The sequence below is a fragment of the Scheffersomyces coipomensis genome (genome assembly GCF_036884675.1).
Source record: "Scheffersomyces coipomensis strain NRRL Y-17651 chromosome Unknown DFJ63scaffold_1, whole genome shotgun sequence".
Taxonomy (NCBI): Eukaryota; Fungi; Ascomycota; class Pichiomycetes; order Serinales; family Debaryomycetaceae; genus Scheffersomyces; species Scheffersomyces coipomensis.
Genome location: NW_027042892.1, coordinates 2,441,272 through 2,455,813, shown reverse-complemented (window position 1 = coordinate 2,455,813; position 14,542 = coordinate 2,441,272). Strand labels below are relative to the sequence as shown.

The following is a 14,542-nucleotide window of genomic DNA, read 5'->3' as shown; positions in this document are numbered from 1 at the left end:
TGTACTCTTACGGCTGATAGAAAGAAGTAATTTGGATTATCATATGAATGCCCATCTGTAAGAGATTGATTGCAAAAGTTTAAAAAGTTATTACGTGCTAAATTGAAATAATTTGGTACATTATATACATTTTAAGATGTAATTCAAACAAAACATTCAACAGACAACAACCAGCTATAAAATATTCTGTACAATACTATAGCAACGTCTAGTAACCAGTTATTGACGTACAGTCTTCCTACACTGCAGTAGCTAAACTTGTGAACCAAACTTCGGTGATGTGTATTCTTTCAACACACTAAACTATCCAGTTGATTACACTCATTTGAAGAGAACTGACCATTATCCTATCTACTACATAGTAATCATTGAGTGATACTATATGGTCCTTCTCTATATCTGACAAATACCATATTCATTAATTCATAAAACTACTTTGCATACATAAACACCTAAAAAGTAACTAATTTTGGATCTTTGGGCATACCATTACTATCGATGTTATTTTCATTCAATTGACTTCTTGTATATTGGAGTCTAGCTTCATCAAATGATATTCCCTGATTATCCATAATAGTTTTGATTTCTGCCTTTGCTTCAGTCAGTAATCCTTTTCTTTGATCTCCACTGTTCACATTAGCTTCTAGATCAAAATTACTACTGCTCAATCCATCAGCTATTTCTTGTTCAAATGGATTCAATCTATCATAGAACCCATTTCTGGCCCTTTGTCGAGTTCGATATCTATCGTGTGCTTCAGCAATCTTATGTCTAAAATGAAACAACAAACCAGCCGCTACGATTAATGCAAATATTAAAACATGATGAGACTTTATTTCAGCAGTATTGAAACCATAGAAATAGCTTGGTTCACCTGATTCGACACCTTCTAATTCACTTGACATCGTGATGATTCTTGCTAAACCTATGAATGTAATTGATGAAGTATTGCAAGTGGCAATGGCAAGTTTAAATATAGATTTAAGGGTGGCTCAGTAAACAAAAATTAAAATTACAGAAACGTGATGGTGCACTACACACAAAAAAGAGTCTATCACTGCTTGACCCTTTTCACAGCCAAACTAGAATAAATTACATGTAATCTTACACTTAATAAACGTTAAATGAAATTGGAAATTTATATTATTAATCGAAATTTGCTTGTGTTATGAGAAATAGTTTTAATTGACATACTTTTTTTTTACTTTTTATTTTAAACTATATAAAAATTTTTGAAAAACATTATGTATGTTTATGGCTTCTTAGCATAAGTAATCCTAAGATTTCTGTCACCATAATTATAGTTATTTAAGGATTGGATGGCACTTTCAGCAACATCCGCCAATTCAAATTGAACCACAGCGTTTCCTGAAGCTTTACCTTGATCGTTATATTGGATTTCAGCTTTGGTAGTTCTACCAACAGTTTCAAATAATTCATATAAATCTTCATTACTGGTTACAAATGGTAAATTGGCAACATAAATAGTATCAGATTTTTCTCCATCACCTTCAACACCAGTAGTGAATTCTGAATTTGTATGTACTGGAGCAGGAGCTTCGTGTCTTTCTCTTCCAGTATAAGTATCACGTCCTCCATTAGATTCAGCTCCTAGTTCTGGTGCACCAGCAATCTTACCTGGACGTGTATTAAGTTGTCTACCTTCGATTTCATAACCTTGAAACATTTCAATGGCTTTATCAGCTTCAGCAACACTACTGAATACAACAGTACCAAATCCTTTTGATTTTCCTGACCAATCTAATTTAACATCGGCTCTCACAACTTCACCAGCTTGTCTCATTAAATCCTTTAATGCTTGCCAGTTAATTGAAAATGGTAAATTACCAATGAAAACTTCAGTACCAGGTGGAGGAGGTTCTCTTCTTTCTCTAGGAGCTCTAAAGTCATCTCTACCTCCAAAATCATCTCTTCTACCTCCACTTCTATAATCATCTCTTCCTCCTCTGTAATCGTCTGTTCTTCCTCCACTTCTATATTCATCTCTTCTTGGTGGATATTCTTTCTTTTCTGGTGGTGGGTAATCTTGTCTTATATATAAGGGCCTACCATTGTAATCAAATTTATCGAATTTTTCAATAGCTTTATGAACATCTTCTTTGGTAGAAAATTCAACTGTAGCCATACCTCTTGATCTACCTCTGTTGGTTACAATATCGGCTCTTTTAACTGTGAATTGATCTTTGAAAATGGCTTCGATATCTCTTTCAGTACTATCGAATGGAACATTACTTATAAAAATGGAATTGTCATAATTTCTTTCAGATTTTGAACGATAGTCTCCATCAGAAGGTCTTGATGAGGATGATCCATAATCTCTTCTACCATAGCCACCATCTCTACTACCATAACCTCCATCCCTACCTCCTCTTCCACCGTAACCACCATCTCTACCTCCTCTTCCACCATAACCACCATCTCTTCCACCTCTTCCACCACGATATCCACCTCTTCTATCGTCGTAACTTCTATTGGTCCCATAATCTCTGCTATTACCTCCATGATAGTCACGACCACTACTACCTCTGTAGTCTCTACTATTGGATGTTGAATTTGTGTCTTTTCTTTCACGAGAACGTGATCTGTCTCTTACTGGTGAACGAGAACGATCCTAGAAATATGATTAGCATTTGAACTTAAGAACATCTTAAATAGAAAAGAAAAGAAGTAGCTCCACTCATTGGTAGAAATAGAATAACAAAGCAAGCTTAAATATAAAATACAAACAAATACTTACCATCCTCAAATGAATGAATTTCATGGAAGAGGGGTAACGTAAAGTTGGAAGCAGCATGATTAACGGGAACAGATGAGAAGAAAGTAGACCACCACCACCATCATCATCAATCACCACCACGTAACTACCACCAACAACCAGTACCACCACCAAGCTTACATTCAATTGAAGTAGCAACCCATGAAGGATGAGCAATTCATTGCGTTGTATTGTTTCTGTTTATACTCATATTAACTCTAACCTCATCTTTTATTTCTATACTTTATGAGTTGTCCCTCCTTTCCAACATGAATAAAAAAAAAATATCAACATACTCTTGAGTAATCATCAATGTCCATTTCTTCCATTTTTCTAGTTTATATAATTATATTTGAATGTATGGTTTATGATATATGTCTGTTTTTGTAAATATGGGAAATGAATGTTGAATTGAATAACAAAAATTGGTAATAATAATACAGGCTGAAAAACAAAATCAATCAATTACTTATAAATGGATACAAACTTGGATCTTACCACTGAATACAAGATTATAATCGAATGAAATTATATACTTTAACTAGGTTATAGAAATCATTCTCAGGGTTATCGTTGTTCGAATTTGGAAGAAAAAGAGTGAAAAATTGTGAGATAATTTTCGTTGTCATGATATTTGAGCTTATTCACACGACCGCCACCAAATGGTAAGCAGTATATATATTTACCTTCTTTATAATTTATACACTAAAATACAGAGATTAATTAAATTTACTTCTCAGGAAATGGTACTACCAATCTTCTCTCAACTTCAGTCTCTTTATTTACTTCTTCTTCACCATCGAATTTTAATCTTACATTACCATCTTTTCTTGATCCAACTACAATGGCAGGATAAAATGTAGTAGTTTCAGGATATCTGGCTAATACTTTAGTACCATAAGGATAATTTGATAACTCTTTAACTTCAGCAATAGGGGGTATTAATAAAACTTCTTTGTAATTGGCTTTGAAAGTTTGACCAGGATTGTTATTTTCATCAGGTTCAGGATCTCGAATCTCAAATTTAATACCATCACCAATTACCTTCATAACCTCACATTGAATCCATTCTTCAAAATGACGATTCTTTAATTTATAAGCCACTTCGGATCCCACAAGTATAGGTTCCAGAGGATTGAATTTAGATGTGTAGAACAGTCTACCCACTTTTTTAACGTTACCCTTTTTAGAATCCTTAGTAATCTTTGAATCATTAGTAGCAGCAGATGCTTTTGAAGATTTAGTTGCAATGGTTGTACTTGAAGCAGCTGAAGATGGAGTAGCACCTCTCTTTTTGGCCGCCGTACCCTTTCTAGTAGATACACCTTCTCTAACTGGTACGGGTGGTTCTGAAGTTTCTTTACTTTCAACTTCTTCTTCTTCCTCTTCAACTTCTTCTTCTTCTTCCTCTTCATCAATCTCCATATTATCAGCTCCAGTATCATTCTCGGCATCTTCTTCAGGTGACACACTACCTTTGACATCATTGAGTACAGCTAAAGCTTCCTTCGAAGCAGCAGCTTTCTTCTCTTGTTCTTTTTGTAAATATTCTATTAATGTTTGTAATTTTTCTTGGGATGTATCAATTAATCGTTTTGCAGTACCTATATTTGATTTATGATCTATTATCTCTTCCTTTAATTTGTTTAATTCTTCTTCCTCTTCTTTGTCAATTTTTGTCCGTTTAGCACGTTTTATATCATTATCATCGTCATTGTCATCATTATCATTACCATTCTCTTTTGCATCCTTTAATCGATTGGTGAAATCTTCAAGATACTTGTTATAAATATTATCAAAACTTAATGATTCATTTGAGTTACAGATATCTTGTAAGGATGTTATCACTATATCCCAATTACCTTCTATTTCCAGTGATAGTACCATGTTAATTGTTCTAATAACACTGTTATATATGTTAAGACCCTCTTGTTGTGCTTGATTAAGTTTCTGATATTTTTGTTTTTGTTGACGGTTAAACAATTTTGGAAAATTATAGTCACATGATGATTTGTCGCAAATTTATGTCGAAAAAGTATTTCTAGAAAAATGACAGATCTATGACGAAAACTAAAATTGCAAAAGGGATCTTGACACAAACCTCACAAAACCGTTTGTTCCTTCTATTCCGATAAGGCTAATTACCTAAGTACAATAGCTTTATTGGTATACAAAGAAGCAATTGACAGCATTGACAAGATAATAATATGAATAGTGGTGATTATTTAGTTTTTGCATCTCAAATAGTGCAGCTATCGAACCAATTGTATCAAATTAAGTACAATAAGGCTAAAAAATCAATCTATGGGATATCTTACGATTATTATGTATTAAATACCATAAACAAACTTTTGGCATTGATAGTTAGTTTGAACTACACTTACAATTCCACCATCATAATGCAATATAAAGCACGGTACCCTGTCCATTCCTTGGCCGTCATATCACCTATAATCATTATTATCGACTGTGGCTTACTCCTTACTAATGGGTTGATATTATCTCAATTGTTTATCATATATGCTCGAACAAAGAATGTAAATCAGAATGTAAGCGGGTTTAATATGTTATTCTTATCGTTTTTATTAGGTGGATTCCTCATAGTGTCAAAATACTATTGGTTTGCTGAATTAACGTTTAATTATCTTGATTTAATAAACTATTTATGGCTAGTTAGTTGGTTAATAGCGATTGTGGAGTTGTGTCCTCAACTAGTGATGAATTGGTTTGATGATTGTTGTGTTGGATTACATCCTCAATGGTTAAGCTTTGAAATAATATCTCTTATATTGAATCTCACGGGTTGGCTGATGATTAATCTCCATTTTAATGTACCATGGTATCAACTTCCTATAAATTATCATGGGTGGTGCTACCTTGTCATGAGATCCATACTTTTGATTATTTTCTCATTACAGCAATTCAAATGTTATAAAGGAAAAAGACCAACTTTAGAATTATATTATTATAGAGGAGTATCGTCTATAGAAGGTGTAGAAGAAGAAGACGAGATAGAGCAGATGATGGTTGAAGATCATCATGTGCAAGTTTGAATTTGATATTTTTCTTTTATTGTCTATATATGTATGTAAAATATGTATTATTAATAGCGAACTCTAAACTTTTTTATGATAAATTCATTTGGGTATTTTTTTCAGAAATTTGTTTTGCATTGATTGGTATAACATAAATGATTACATTTTACCTCCTAATAATCTTACTAATAAATGAACACCGTAACTGATTTTTTTATCTTCATCAATTTGATACACAGTAGGAGTAGTCTCTCTTTCTTCAGCTTCCGCTTGCGCCTTGCCTTCTGTATCTTCTAATTGAGGAGATGGAGATTGTCTTTTCAGAGGATGATCAGAATTATCTCCAATGGCAGCTACTGTATCTATTATTTCACCCATATTAGCACTGATTTGTTCAACTTTCTCAGGAATAGGTTGATCATTATTAATTGGTTTTGGATTGAAATCAGCTAAACGTAAAGGCTTAGCATGAATTAACAAATTATCAATCTCATGTTTCATTTGTTTTTTTAATTCAGGGTTCTTAGTTATGATTACGGCATTACTTTCTAAATCTAATGAATAAGCTCTCTTGGTATAATTTGATGAACCAATTATAGTCATAGAAGGTTCATCATCATCAGGAGTAGTTATCCAAATCCCCTTAGCATGATATGACCAACCATTTGGAGTATTCACCACCCCATTTTCCCATTCAAATACTTTTATAAAATCTTGCTTATTTAATTTTTGAATTTGTTCTAAAAATCGTTTGGCAAATAAAAGATAAGCTTGAGGTAAATAATATGATACACCTGAAGATTTATAAAATGAATTAGCTTTAGGTGAAGCAGTTATCACTGTTCCGGATGAATGTTTTGAATTTAATAATTTATCTTGATATTGAGGTAACATATTAAAATAACCAGCGGTAAACCACCATTTAATATTTGAACTTGAATCAAGATATGCTAATAATCTTAAGATAGCAGGTTTTTCAGTTGATCTATCATTTTGATCAGGGAATAAAGGAGTGAATTGACTTATAGGGTATACGACCGTATCAAAATCAGTAGGTTCTTCTTCATTAGGTTTGGTATTATGTTGTTTTAAAATCGGATCTAATAAATAACTTGAATCTTGAATAAAACGATGTAAATTTAAATGAGGTTCACAAGATTTATTTGAAGTAGGCCAAGATAATTTAAACCCACTTGGTAATTTTGATGATGGTAATAATTGATAACTTAAAGAATTAATGATTGCTTGAATATTATAATAATAATCAGTTAAAGGTTGATCTTTGAAGATATAATAACGATCTTGTCTATCATTGAAATAATCATTGGATAAATTGGCCCCACTTAACATGATTTCATTATCAAATCCATATAATTTCATATGTTGTAAACCCCAACCTTCATTAATTCTTCTTGGCGTGATTGATTTTATTAAACCTGATAAATGAGGAGTATGATAGAATCTGATATTAATTCTATGTTGACCGAATTTTTCAACCAAGGGTAATAAAAGGGTTGCTGAAGAAGCCGCTTCTGGAGATTCTCTAGTACCTCTTAAAGCATCGGTTAAAATATCAATTTTTAAATCTTCGTTATCAGATAAAGCCTTATCCAAGACTTCAATTAATTCATATTGAGTTTTACCCATATAAAGACTGGTCAAGAATACTCTTGACTTTGCGGTTGAGATCTTGGTGATTAAAGTTTTATAGAATACTTTAGGATCATTTAAGATGGTTATATTCTCAGGGTTTATGATGAATCTTGGACTTATGGAATCTAATTGTTGAAAGACCGGTTTCAAATTTGGATGAAATGATGAATAATTTAAGGGTTTATTATTAGTTGACAAAGATCTAGTTTGATTTATGGAAGTTTGATTTGGATCGGAATTGGGGTTGGCTGGTGATCTTGAAAATAAGTAATTATAAACTGATGAAATCATAGTGATATTTTTATAAGGTGAGTATGATGTGATAGTATTAAAATGAGTCCTTGTTGATAAAATATTGGAGAGATGCTTTGATATCATGAAAGGGAAGGAAGGGGGATGAGAAAGAGGTAAATCGAGTTGGGATGATGAAGACGATGACGACGACGTTGTGTGTAGATGAAATAGTCTAGATATGAAGGAAGGTAATTTATGGGTTAAAAAGGGTAAAATGAAAGGTAAAGAATGAATAAGTTTGAATTGGAACTTGACTTTAGAATCCTATTTACTCAATGAGAAGATGGAGTAGACCAATGAAGATACAAGTTGTAGATATTCCAAATGATGATTTCAGATAAATACTCAAAGCGAGACACTCAAACCAAAACAGTATTGGAAAAAGCTATACGATAAAGTAAGTGATAGATAACTCTTGGAGGAGGAAACACTAGTGATACGTTTTAGAACTAGTAAAGGAAATGGCTGTTATTTTGACACTTGAAGGAACTCAGACACAAATAACACAAATCACACACACTCAAATATCAAATCAGTTAATTAGTTCTAGGTTGTCAATCAAATTTCGTTCTGCCTGTTTTTTTTTTTTTAATTTTTTTTTTGATGATTTCTTTTTTTTTTTTGGGTGTGAATTTTGATTTTGGTGTCTATCTCTGTCTATCTCTGTCTATGTCTGTACCTATTTCTCTCAGTTTAAAGGTGTGGTTGTAGTGGTTGTAGAAGTAATCTCTGTAGGGGAGTACACTTACTCCTAAAAATAGTAATAATACAACTTTAATAATACCACGTCTGGAACTTTAATTGGTTCATGGCTTTGGCTAATTTATTCGAAATCGTGGTCAACTTATATATGTTTTTACTATGTAATTCTTCATATGAAATATTTATTTACCAACGTTTACTTCTACTTCTAGAACTTACTAAAACTACAACCTTAACTTCCACGCTTCCAACATACCACCGTCATTGATATTTCATTTCATTCCATTCATGTTCAATTTCGTACTTACTTCTTCCCCTTACTCCCCTCAATCAGTATGTCAAGTTAAAAAATTTCTTTTTTAACCGTTCTCTAAACGAACACAATCAGTAATTTCTTGTCTTAACTATTTTATCTAATTCGGGGTCTATCCCTTATATAGTAACCCTACGATCGTGTGATATCTATTACTCATCCTTATTTATTATTATCCTAACTCGAACCAACACTAACTAGCATACATAATGGTGCACATCTCTTTCATTCAAAGATATCCGCTTTCTTTCCGCACTTTGTTCCACTCCGTCGCTCTCTTATCTTTCGTTGCACCCATTTTGAGCTGAGGTACCCCTAATCTCTTATCAGCTACATTCCCCATCCCATTCCACTTTTATTTATCTGTTCTACATTCATTATTCTAACTTAACCTACTACTCCCATTCACGTTTCTTTATTTAGGAGTTATTCGGAAATTAAATGCTACCATCCGTCGTTTACTATATAAAAAATAGTATGGTCCTGTATACAAACATCCAGAAAACTGCTTTCTTTCCTAATTAGGATATTTTTATAGTATGAATTAACTTTCAAATTATGATCCCTTTAAATTAAGCTTTTTTACCAATTTCTTCAAGTTTTGAAATGTGGAGAAGGTAACTTAACTCTTTTAGTATACAAACTATACAAAATCTCATCTGTAGAAAGCCTCCTTGCATGGTTAGTTTTACTTTAAAGCCATGTTAATAAGAATAGTTGTCATTCAATTCAACTACATTTTATAAAATTTTAACTCCAAATTTGATCAAAATTCAAAACTTTTCAATTACAATTACCAAACTTTTATTTTAAACTATTTACAGTAATTTTCATTTATATACAGTTTTTCTAGAACTCTATCATATTACCTACTCTATCTCGCTTTACCACTACCAGCTTTTATAATTACAACATCACCATCTTCAACTAAATATTTCTTACCTTGTTTATATTGCTTACCTTGACTTTTGATTAAACTTTCATTGAATAAATCTAAATTTTTTAAATCAACCCATTTATAAACAATAGATGATATAAATGTCTTTTGTAAATCAGTATGAATTAATCCTGCTGCTTCTTGAACCGTATTACCTCTACGAAGATTCCATTGATGACATTCTTTTGGACCACATGTATAAAATGAAATCAAATTTAATGCTGATTTCATACTAGTAATGATTTCATTCACAATGGTTGAATTAGTTAATTCTTCTTGTTCTAATAATGATGATTCATAATTAGCACTAATCATTAATAATTTATCATGAGGACTATTCTTGGTAAGCCAATGTTGAATATCTGATAAATATTGATTGGTTTGAGTTTTATAATCATGTTCATTAACATTTAATAAATATAAAGTAGGTTTTGCCGTTAAGAAATGATATTTATTAATAATGGTAATTTCATCAGGATTATCCCATTCAACTTGATTTATCTTTAATCCATCATATAATAAATCTTGTAATTTTTCAAAAACTTTAAATTCATTTTCTAATTCAATTTTATTAACATTATGACCATGGACAGGCTTTTTCTTTAATTTGTTTAATCGATCAAGATTATTCTCAATCACTTCTAAATCTTTCAAGATTAATTCATCATTCACAATGGTTAAATCTCGAATTGGATCAACTTCATTATTTTCAATATGAATAATCTCTTCATCTTGGAATCCTCGTAACACATGCATAATTCCATCTACATTTCGAATATCATTTAAAAATTGATTTCCTAACCCTTCCCCACTAGATGCATTTCTGGTCAAACCAGCAATATCCCAAATCATCAAATTCGATTCGATCTTCTTTTCAGATTGGAAAATAGTTTGATAATGATCTAATATTGGCAGTTTAATATTAATGATCGATTTTATGGCATCAATGGTAGCGAATGGATAATTGGCGGGATTTCCAATTTGAGTCTGTTGGGTTAAGATTTGGAATATTGTAGATTTACCAACATTGGCCAATCCAACCAACCCAACTGATAAATTATTCGAATCTCTACCGAGGAATGTATTAGGTCCAGCACTGGTTGTGGGGCCAGCAACTTGTTTGAAAGGTATATGAGATGAACTAAAGTATCGTACCGATGGTCTAGTTAGAAAATATGTCGGTATAGGAAGAACACCACCACTAATACCACGTTCAACCCACCTTATCATTATGAAATTGGAATGGTATGCCGAGGAAATATGTAGACAACAGTTGTTTGGTGAGTTAGGTGATTTCAGAATTGAAATTTTTTATTCTTTATTTTTCAAGCGATCGGCTTGTAATGCGTAATTTTTTTTTAAATTTCCATAAGCAACCAATTTCGCACCCTAATTTGAGTAAAAGTTTTTCTAAATTACATTGAGCCATTAAATTAGACTTTGGTATATGCCGTTTAGAACTTTTACTAGGCCGTTTCTATATAAATAAGGTAAAATCCCTATTTTTGTCTGCTCTGTTCTCGCTTTTATATTTACTGTCCATCAGTTATTATGAATCACCTTATCATATAGAACTTTCAATCTACAACTTACTTAAGATTTTATTATGTTATGATTTTTATTATAATTAAATAAAGAGATTATATTTATTAGACTAGTTTATTGTTTCTTCTGCTATCAGATAAAATCGTATATGGTATGAAAGAATGAATAATATTAATGGTTTGAGACACGAAGAAAGGAATTAATTATAAATTATTTGTGTATGCATTTAAAAATGAATTGATGATGCTTATTTTCTATAAAATGAATGAATGAATGAATGATCATGATGTATGATTGTTTTTAAGGATGATCTATAAAACGAAAGCAAACTTTGATTTGTCTCTTAATCCACGACCATATTTATAAAATAAGAATGGAACAGGAATCATAGCAATAGCCACACAACCTAATAAAGTACTTGCCCACTTAATTGTCATAGCATCAAACATTTGTCTGGCAAATAATGGGAAAACAGCACCAAAAGCAGATCTTAAAAAGGTATTACCAGCTAAAGCAGAGGCAGCAAAGAATAAATAACAATCAATGATATAATTAAGACATGGTAAAAAGATTAAAATTAATCCATAACCAATGAAACCAGCTCCAAGAGTTGGAACAATCCAATGTACTTTATCAGCATAATCACCAGCCCAACCTAACCAGAAAATACCGGCAGCAAAGAAAAATGAACCAACCATCATAGGAGGTAATCTTTCTTCTGGAACTGGTTTACCACCATTATTATCCATAGCTAAATTATATCTCTTTTCAAAATAGATAATGGTAAAACCACCAAATGAAATACCAATTAACATTGATAAATAAGGTAATTCACCTACACCTTGACTGAAATGATAATTACCAATGAAAATTAATGGAATAGCAGTTAAGAAAAGATAAAGCATACCATAGATAAAAGCATTATAAATGGTAATTAATAACAAGATAGGTTCAGTTATTAACATAACTAAAGGTCTTGAAATATTTTTTTCAACAATTTCTTTAAATGAAAGACTAACTTCTTCATGAGGAGCAAAAATACCCCAATTTCCAGTTCTTCTTCTTAAATTTTCAGCTTTTTGAACCAAGATAATAGAATGATGAGTTTCTTCTAAAATAAAAGTATTCATTAAAAATGATAATACCCCAATTAATCCACAAAAATATGAAGTCCATCTCCAACCCAATGAAGAATTCTTTACAGTGAAACCACCTAAGATAGGAGCTAACATTGGACCACCAAATAATACCATAGCAAATACAGCCACAGCAGTACCTCTAGCTTTTGCGGAATATAAATCAGCCATAACAGCAGGAGCAACCACAATAGCAGCGGCACCAATAAAACCAGCAAAGAAACGACAAATCATAATAGTTTGAATATCTTTGGCAGTAGCAACTGCAAATGAAAAACAAACATAACCAAAAGTTGAAGGAACCATAACTACTTTTCTACCGAATAATTCAGATAATGGACCCCAAATAACAGGACCTGAAGCAAATCCAAATACGAATAAAGAAGTACCTAAAGTAGCAGTGGTTGAACCAATATGATAAATTTCCATTAATTGTTCTTGACCTTCAGCGAAAAATGCGGAACCCATTGATACAGATAAAGCAGCTAAACCAACTGAAGCAGTAAATAAGATTTTTTTCCAAAGAGGATAATTATGAGGATGAAGAGGATCCAAAGGACCATCAAATTGGACAGCATAAGGAGATCTATCAGGTAAAGCAGGAGGATAAGGACGATCACCACCCATTTTAGGTAATGGTTCATCCGTATTATTAGCTTCTTCTATTAATTTATCAGCACCAGTTAATTTTCTTGATAAACTTCTTGATAATTGAGCATTTGATTCATATCTTGATAATTCATCACCACCTTCTGGTATTGGATCATATTGTTCGATATCATTTTTTTCTAAATCTTCATCATCAGTACCAGTTCTATGAGTACTACTATTACCAACAAAAGTATCTGGATTAGTGGTAGTAAGTTCATCTGATGAATCATCATCTTTTTGGGATGAATTAGTATGATCAAAATGTTGTTCTTGTTGTTCATCATGAACGTCGGCTACATTATCCGCAACGGCTGCGACTGTGCTATTTTCTTGTTCATGAGACATGATGAATTATGGGGTATATATGATTTTGGATGATATGAAAGTGTGATGATCTATAAGTGATGTATAATAGGAAGTGTATTCGTTTGTCTTTATAAACAAACTAGGGGTTATTAATGGGATGAAAAACAGTTAATTAATTTTATATATCCGGAATGAAAAATAATAAAATCACGGTGCCAGGGAAAGATTATAGGCAATTGACTATATTCAAGGGAAGTGGATGATAATGTGGCAGTTGAAGTTATACCGATACGATGGAGAAAGGTAAGCGTCGGATAAGTTTGAATAAATAATAATTGAAGTTTATAATAACTATTATATATCCTATAAAATTATGAAAAAGGCAGAAATGGTTTTATATTTATAACAAAGGGAAATGGCCCTAATTAAAAGAGAAAAAAAGAATAAAAAATAAAAAAAAAAAAAAATTTTAAAATTTCATAACAAACCACAAAAAAAAAGAAAAGAAAAAAGAGTGGAAACGACAGCCACTTTGTGAATCGGGATTATTGAAATGGTATCCATGGTGGATATGGATGGGTAGGTTTAGTTGGGGGGTTTATTACTCATAGTGGATCAAGGAGGGTTGGACACAGTGTAGGCCATATCCAATGTATACTCCGAGTTAGTTATTCTGTAATAGGGTTATTTCCATTAAGCTGTTTAGTAATTTCTTACCTCCTATATAACTTCGGCATTAAAAATATGATTTAAGCCGTTAGCCCACCAATTGATGATCACGAGAATTAGAATACAATAGCTTAATGCTTATTAATAATTGGCTATGTTATTCAAATTACTAAGACGGTGATACGAGGGACAACTCGGATTATAACTTTATATATGTGATATCTAAACCAGGGTAATGGTTATTTTTTTATATGAAGTAGATTGAAAGTTTCTGTTAAGGTTATAGTTTAATTATATCATCGTTTATGATTGCTATAACCAGGTTAGTTACTATTAACTTTTACTTTTCATCTTGAGAATCTTAGGATCTCATCTCATTGTTATACTAGAACCTCTTCTACTCATTGATAAGCTTTTCCCACCTTATAATTCGTACATACTTATAATACGATCTTATCTTGTTCGTCTATAAAAATAGACGGATTGTGTCAACACAGTCCGAGACAAACCAAAAAAAAAAAAATA

General features: G+C 31.9%; 7 protein-coding genes across 7 annotated transcripts; 1 reads left to right on the top strand and 6 right to left on the bottom strand. All coding sequences in view use genetic code 12, as the record gives it.

Moving 5' to 3' along the window:
- Window positions 1-452: 452 nt before the first annotated feature.
- Window positions 453-905, bottom strand: DFJ63DRAFT_311050 (uncharacterized protein; the record flags this gene model as incomplete). Its single annotated transcript, XM_064905693.1, has 1 exon — window positions 453-905. One exon carries the CDS (start codon window positions 903-905, stop codon window positions 453-455), a length of 453 nt encoding a protein of 150 aa, XP_064765246.1.
- A 173-nt stretch (window positions 906-1,078) lies between these two features.
- GBP2 (single-stranded telomeric DNA-binding/mRNA-binding protein) lies at window positions 1,079-3,305 on the bottom strand. The gene is made up of 3 exons (XM_064908854.1): window positions 3,073-3,305; window positions 2,470-2,632; window positions 1,079-2,418 (listed from the first exon to the last, which is right to left on the bottom strand). The coding sequence occupies exons 1-3, from the start codon at window positions 3,103-3,105 to the stop codon at window positions 1,253-1,255; spliced, it is 1,362 nt and encodes a 453-aa protein (XP_064765245.1). The 5' UTR covers window positions 3,106-3,305; the 3' UTR covers window positions 1,079-1,252.
- A 200-nt stretch (window positions 3,306-3,505) lies between these two features.
- Window positions 3,506-4,663, bottom strand: DFJ63DRAFT_311048 (uncharacterized protein; the record flags this gene model as incomplete). The annotated part of the gene is made up of 1 exon (XM_064905692.1): window positions 3,506-4,663. One exon carries the CDS (start codon window positions 4,661-4,663, stop codon window positions 3,506-3,508), a length of 1,158 nt encoding a protein of 385 aa, XP_064765244.1.
- Window positions 4,664-4,823: 160 nt separating this feature from the next.
- DFJ63DRAFT_38982 (uncharacterized protein) lies at window positions 4,824-5,900 on the top strand. The gene has a single exon (XM_064908845.1). It carries the CDS (start codon window positions 4,984-4,986, stop codon window positions 5,827-5,829), a length of 846 nt encoding a protein of 281 aa, XP_064765243.1. The 5' UTR covers window positions 4,824-4,983; the 3' UTR covers window positions 5,830-5,900.
- A 70-nt stretch (window positions 5,901-5,970) lies between these two features.
- On the bottom strand, window positions 5,971-7,755 carry PEL1 (CDP-diacylglycerol--glycerol-3-phosphate 3-phosphatidyltransferase; the record flags this gene model as incomplete). Its single annotated transcript, XM_064904720.1, has 2 exons — window positions 5,971-6,087; window positions 6,211-7,755. 2 exons carry the CDS (start codon window positions 7,753-7,755, stop codon window positions 5,971-5,973), a joined length of 1,662 nt encoding a protein of 553 aa, XP_064765242.1.
- Window positions 7,756-9,569: 1,814 nt separating this feature from the next.
- On the bottom strand, window positions 9,570-11,300 carry DFJ63DRAFT_317122 (uncharacterized protein). Its single transcript, XM_064906778.1, has one exon. The coding sequence runs from the start codon at window positions 10,938-10,940 to the stop codon at window positions 9,648-9,650; it is 1,293 nt and encodes a 430-aa protein (XP_064765241.1). The 5' UTR covers window positions 10,941-11,300; the 3' UTR covers window positions 9,570-9,647.
- Window positions 11,301-13,863, bottom strand: DFJ63DRAFT_317121 (MFS transporter). The gene has a single exon (XM_064906777.1). It carries the CDS (start codon window positions 13,385-13,387, stop codon window positions 11,567-11,569), a length of 1,821 nt encoding a protein of 606 aa, XP_064765240.1. The 5' UTR covers window positions 13,388-13,863; the 3' UTR covers window positions 11,301-11,566.
- Between the last annotated feature and the right edge of the window lie 679 nt (window positions 13,864-14,542).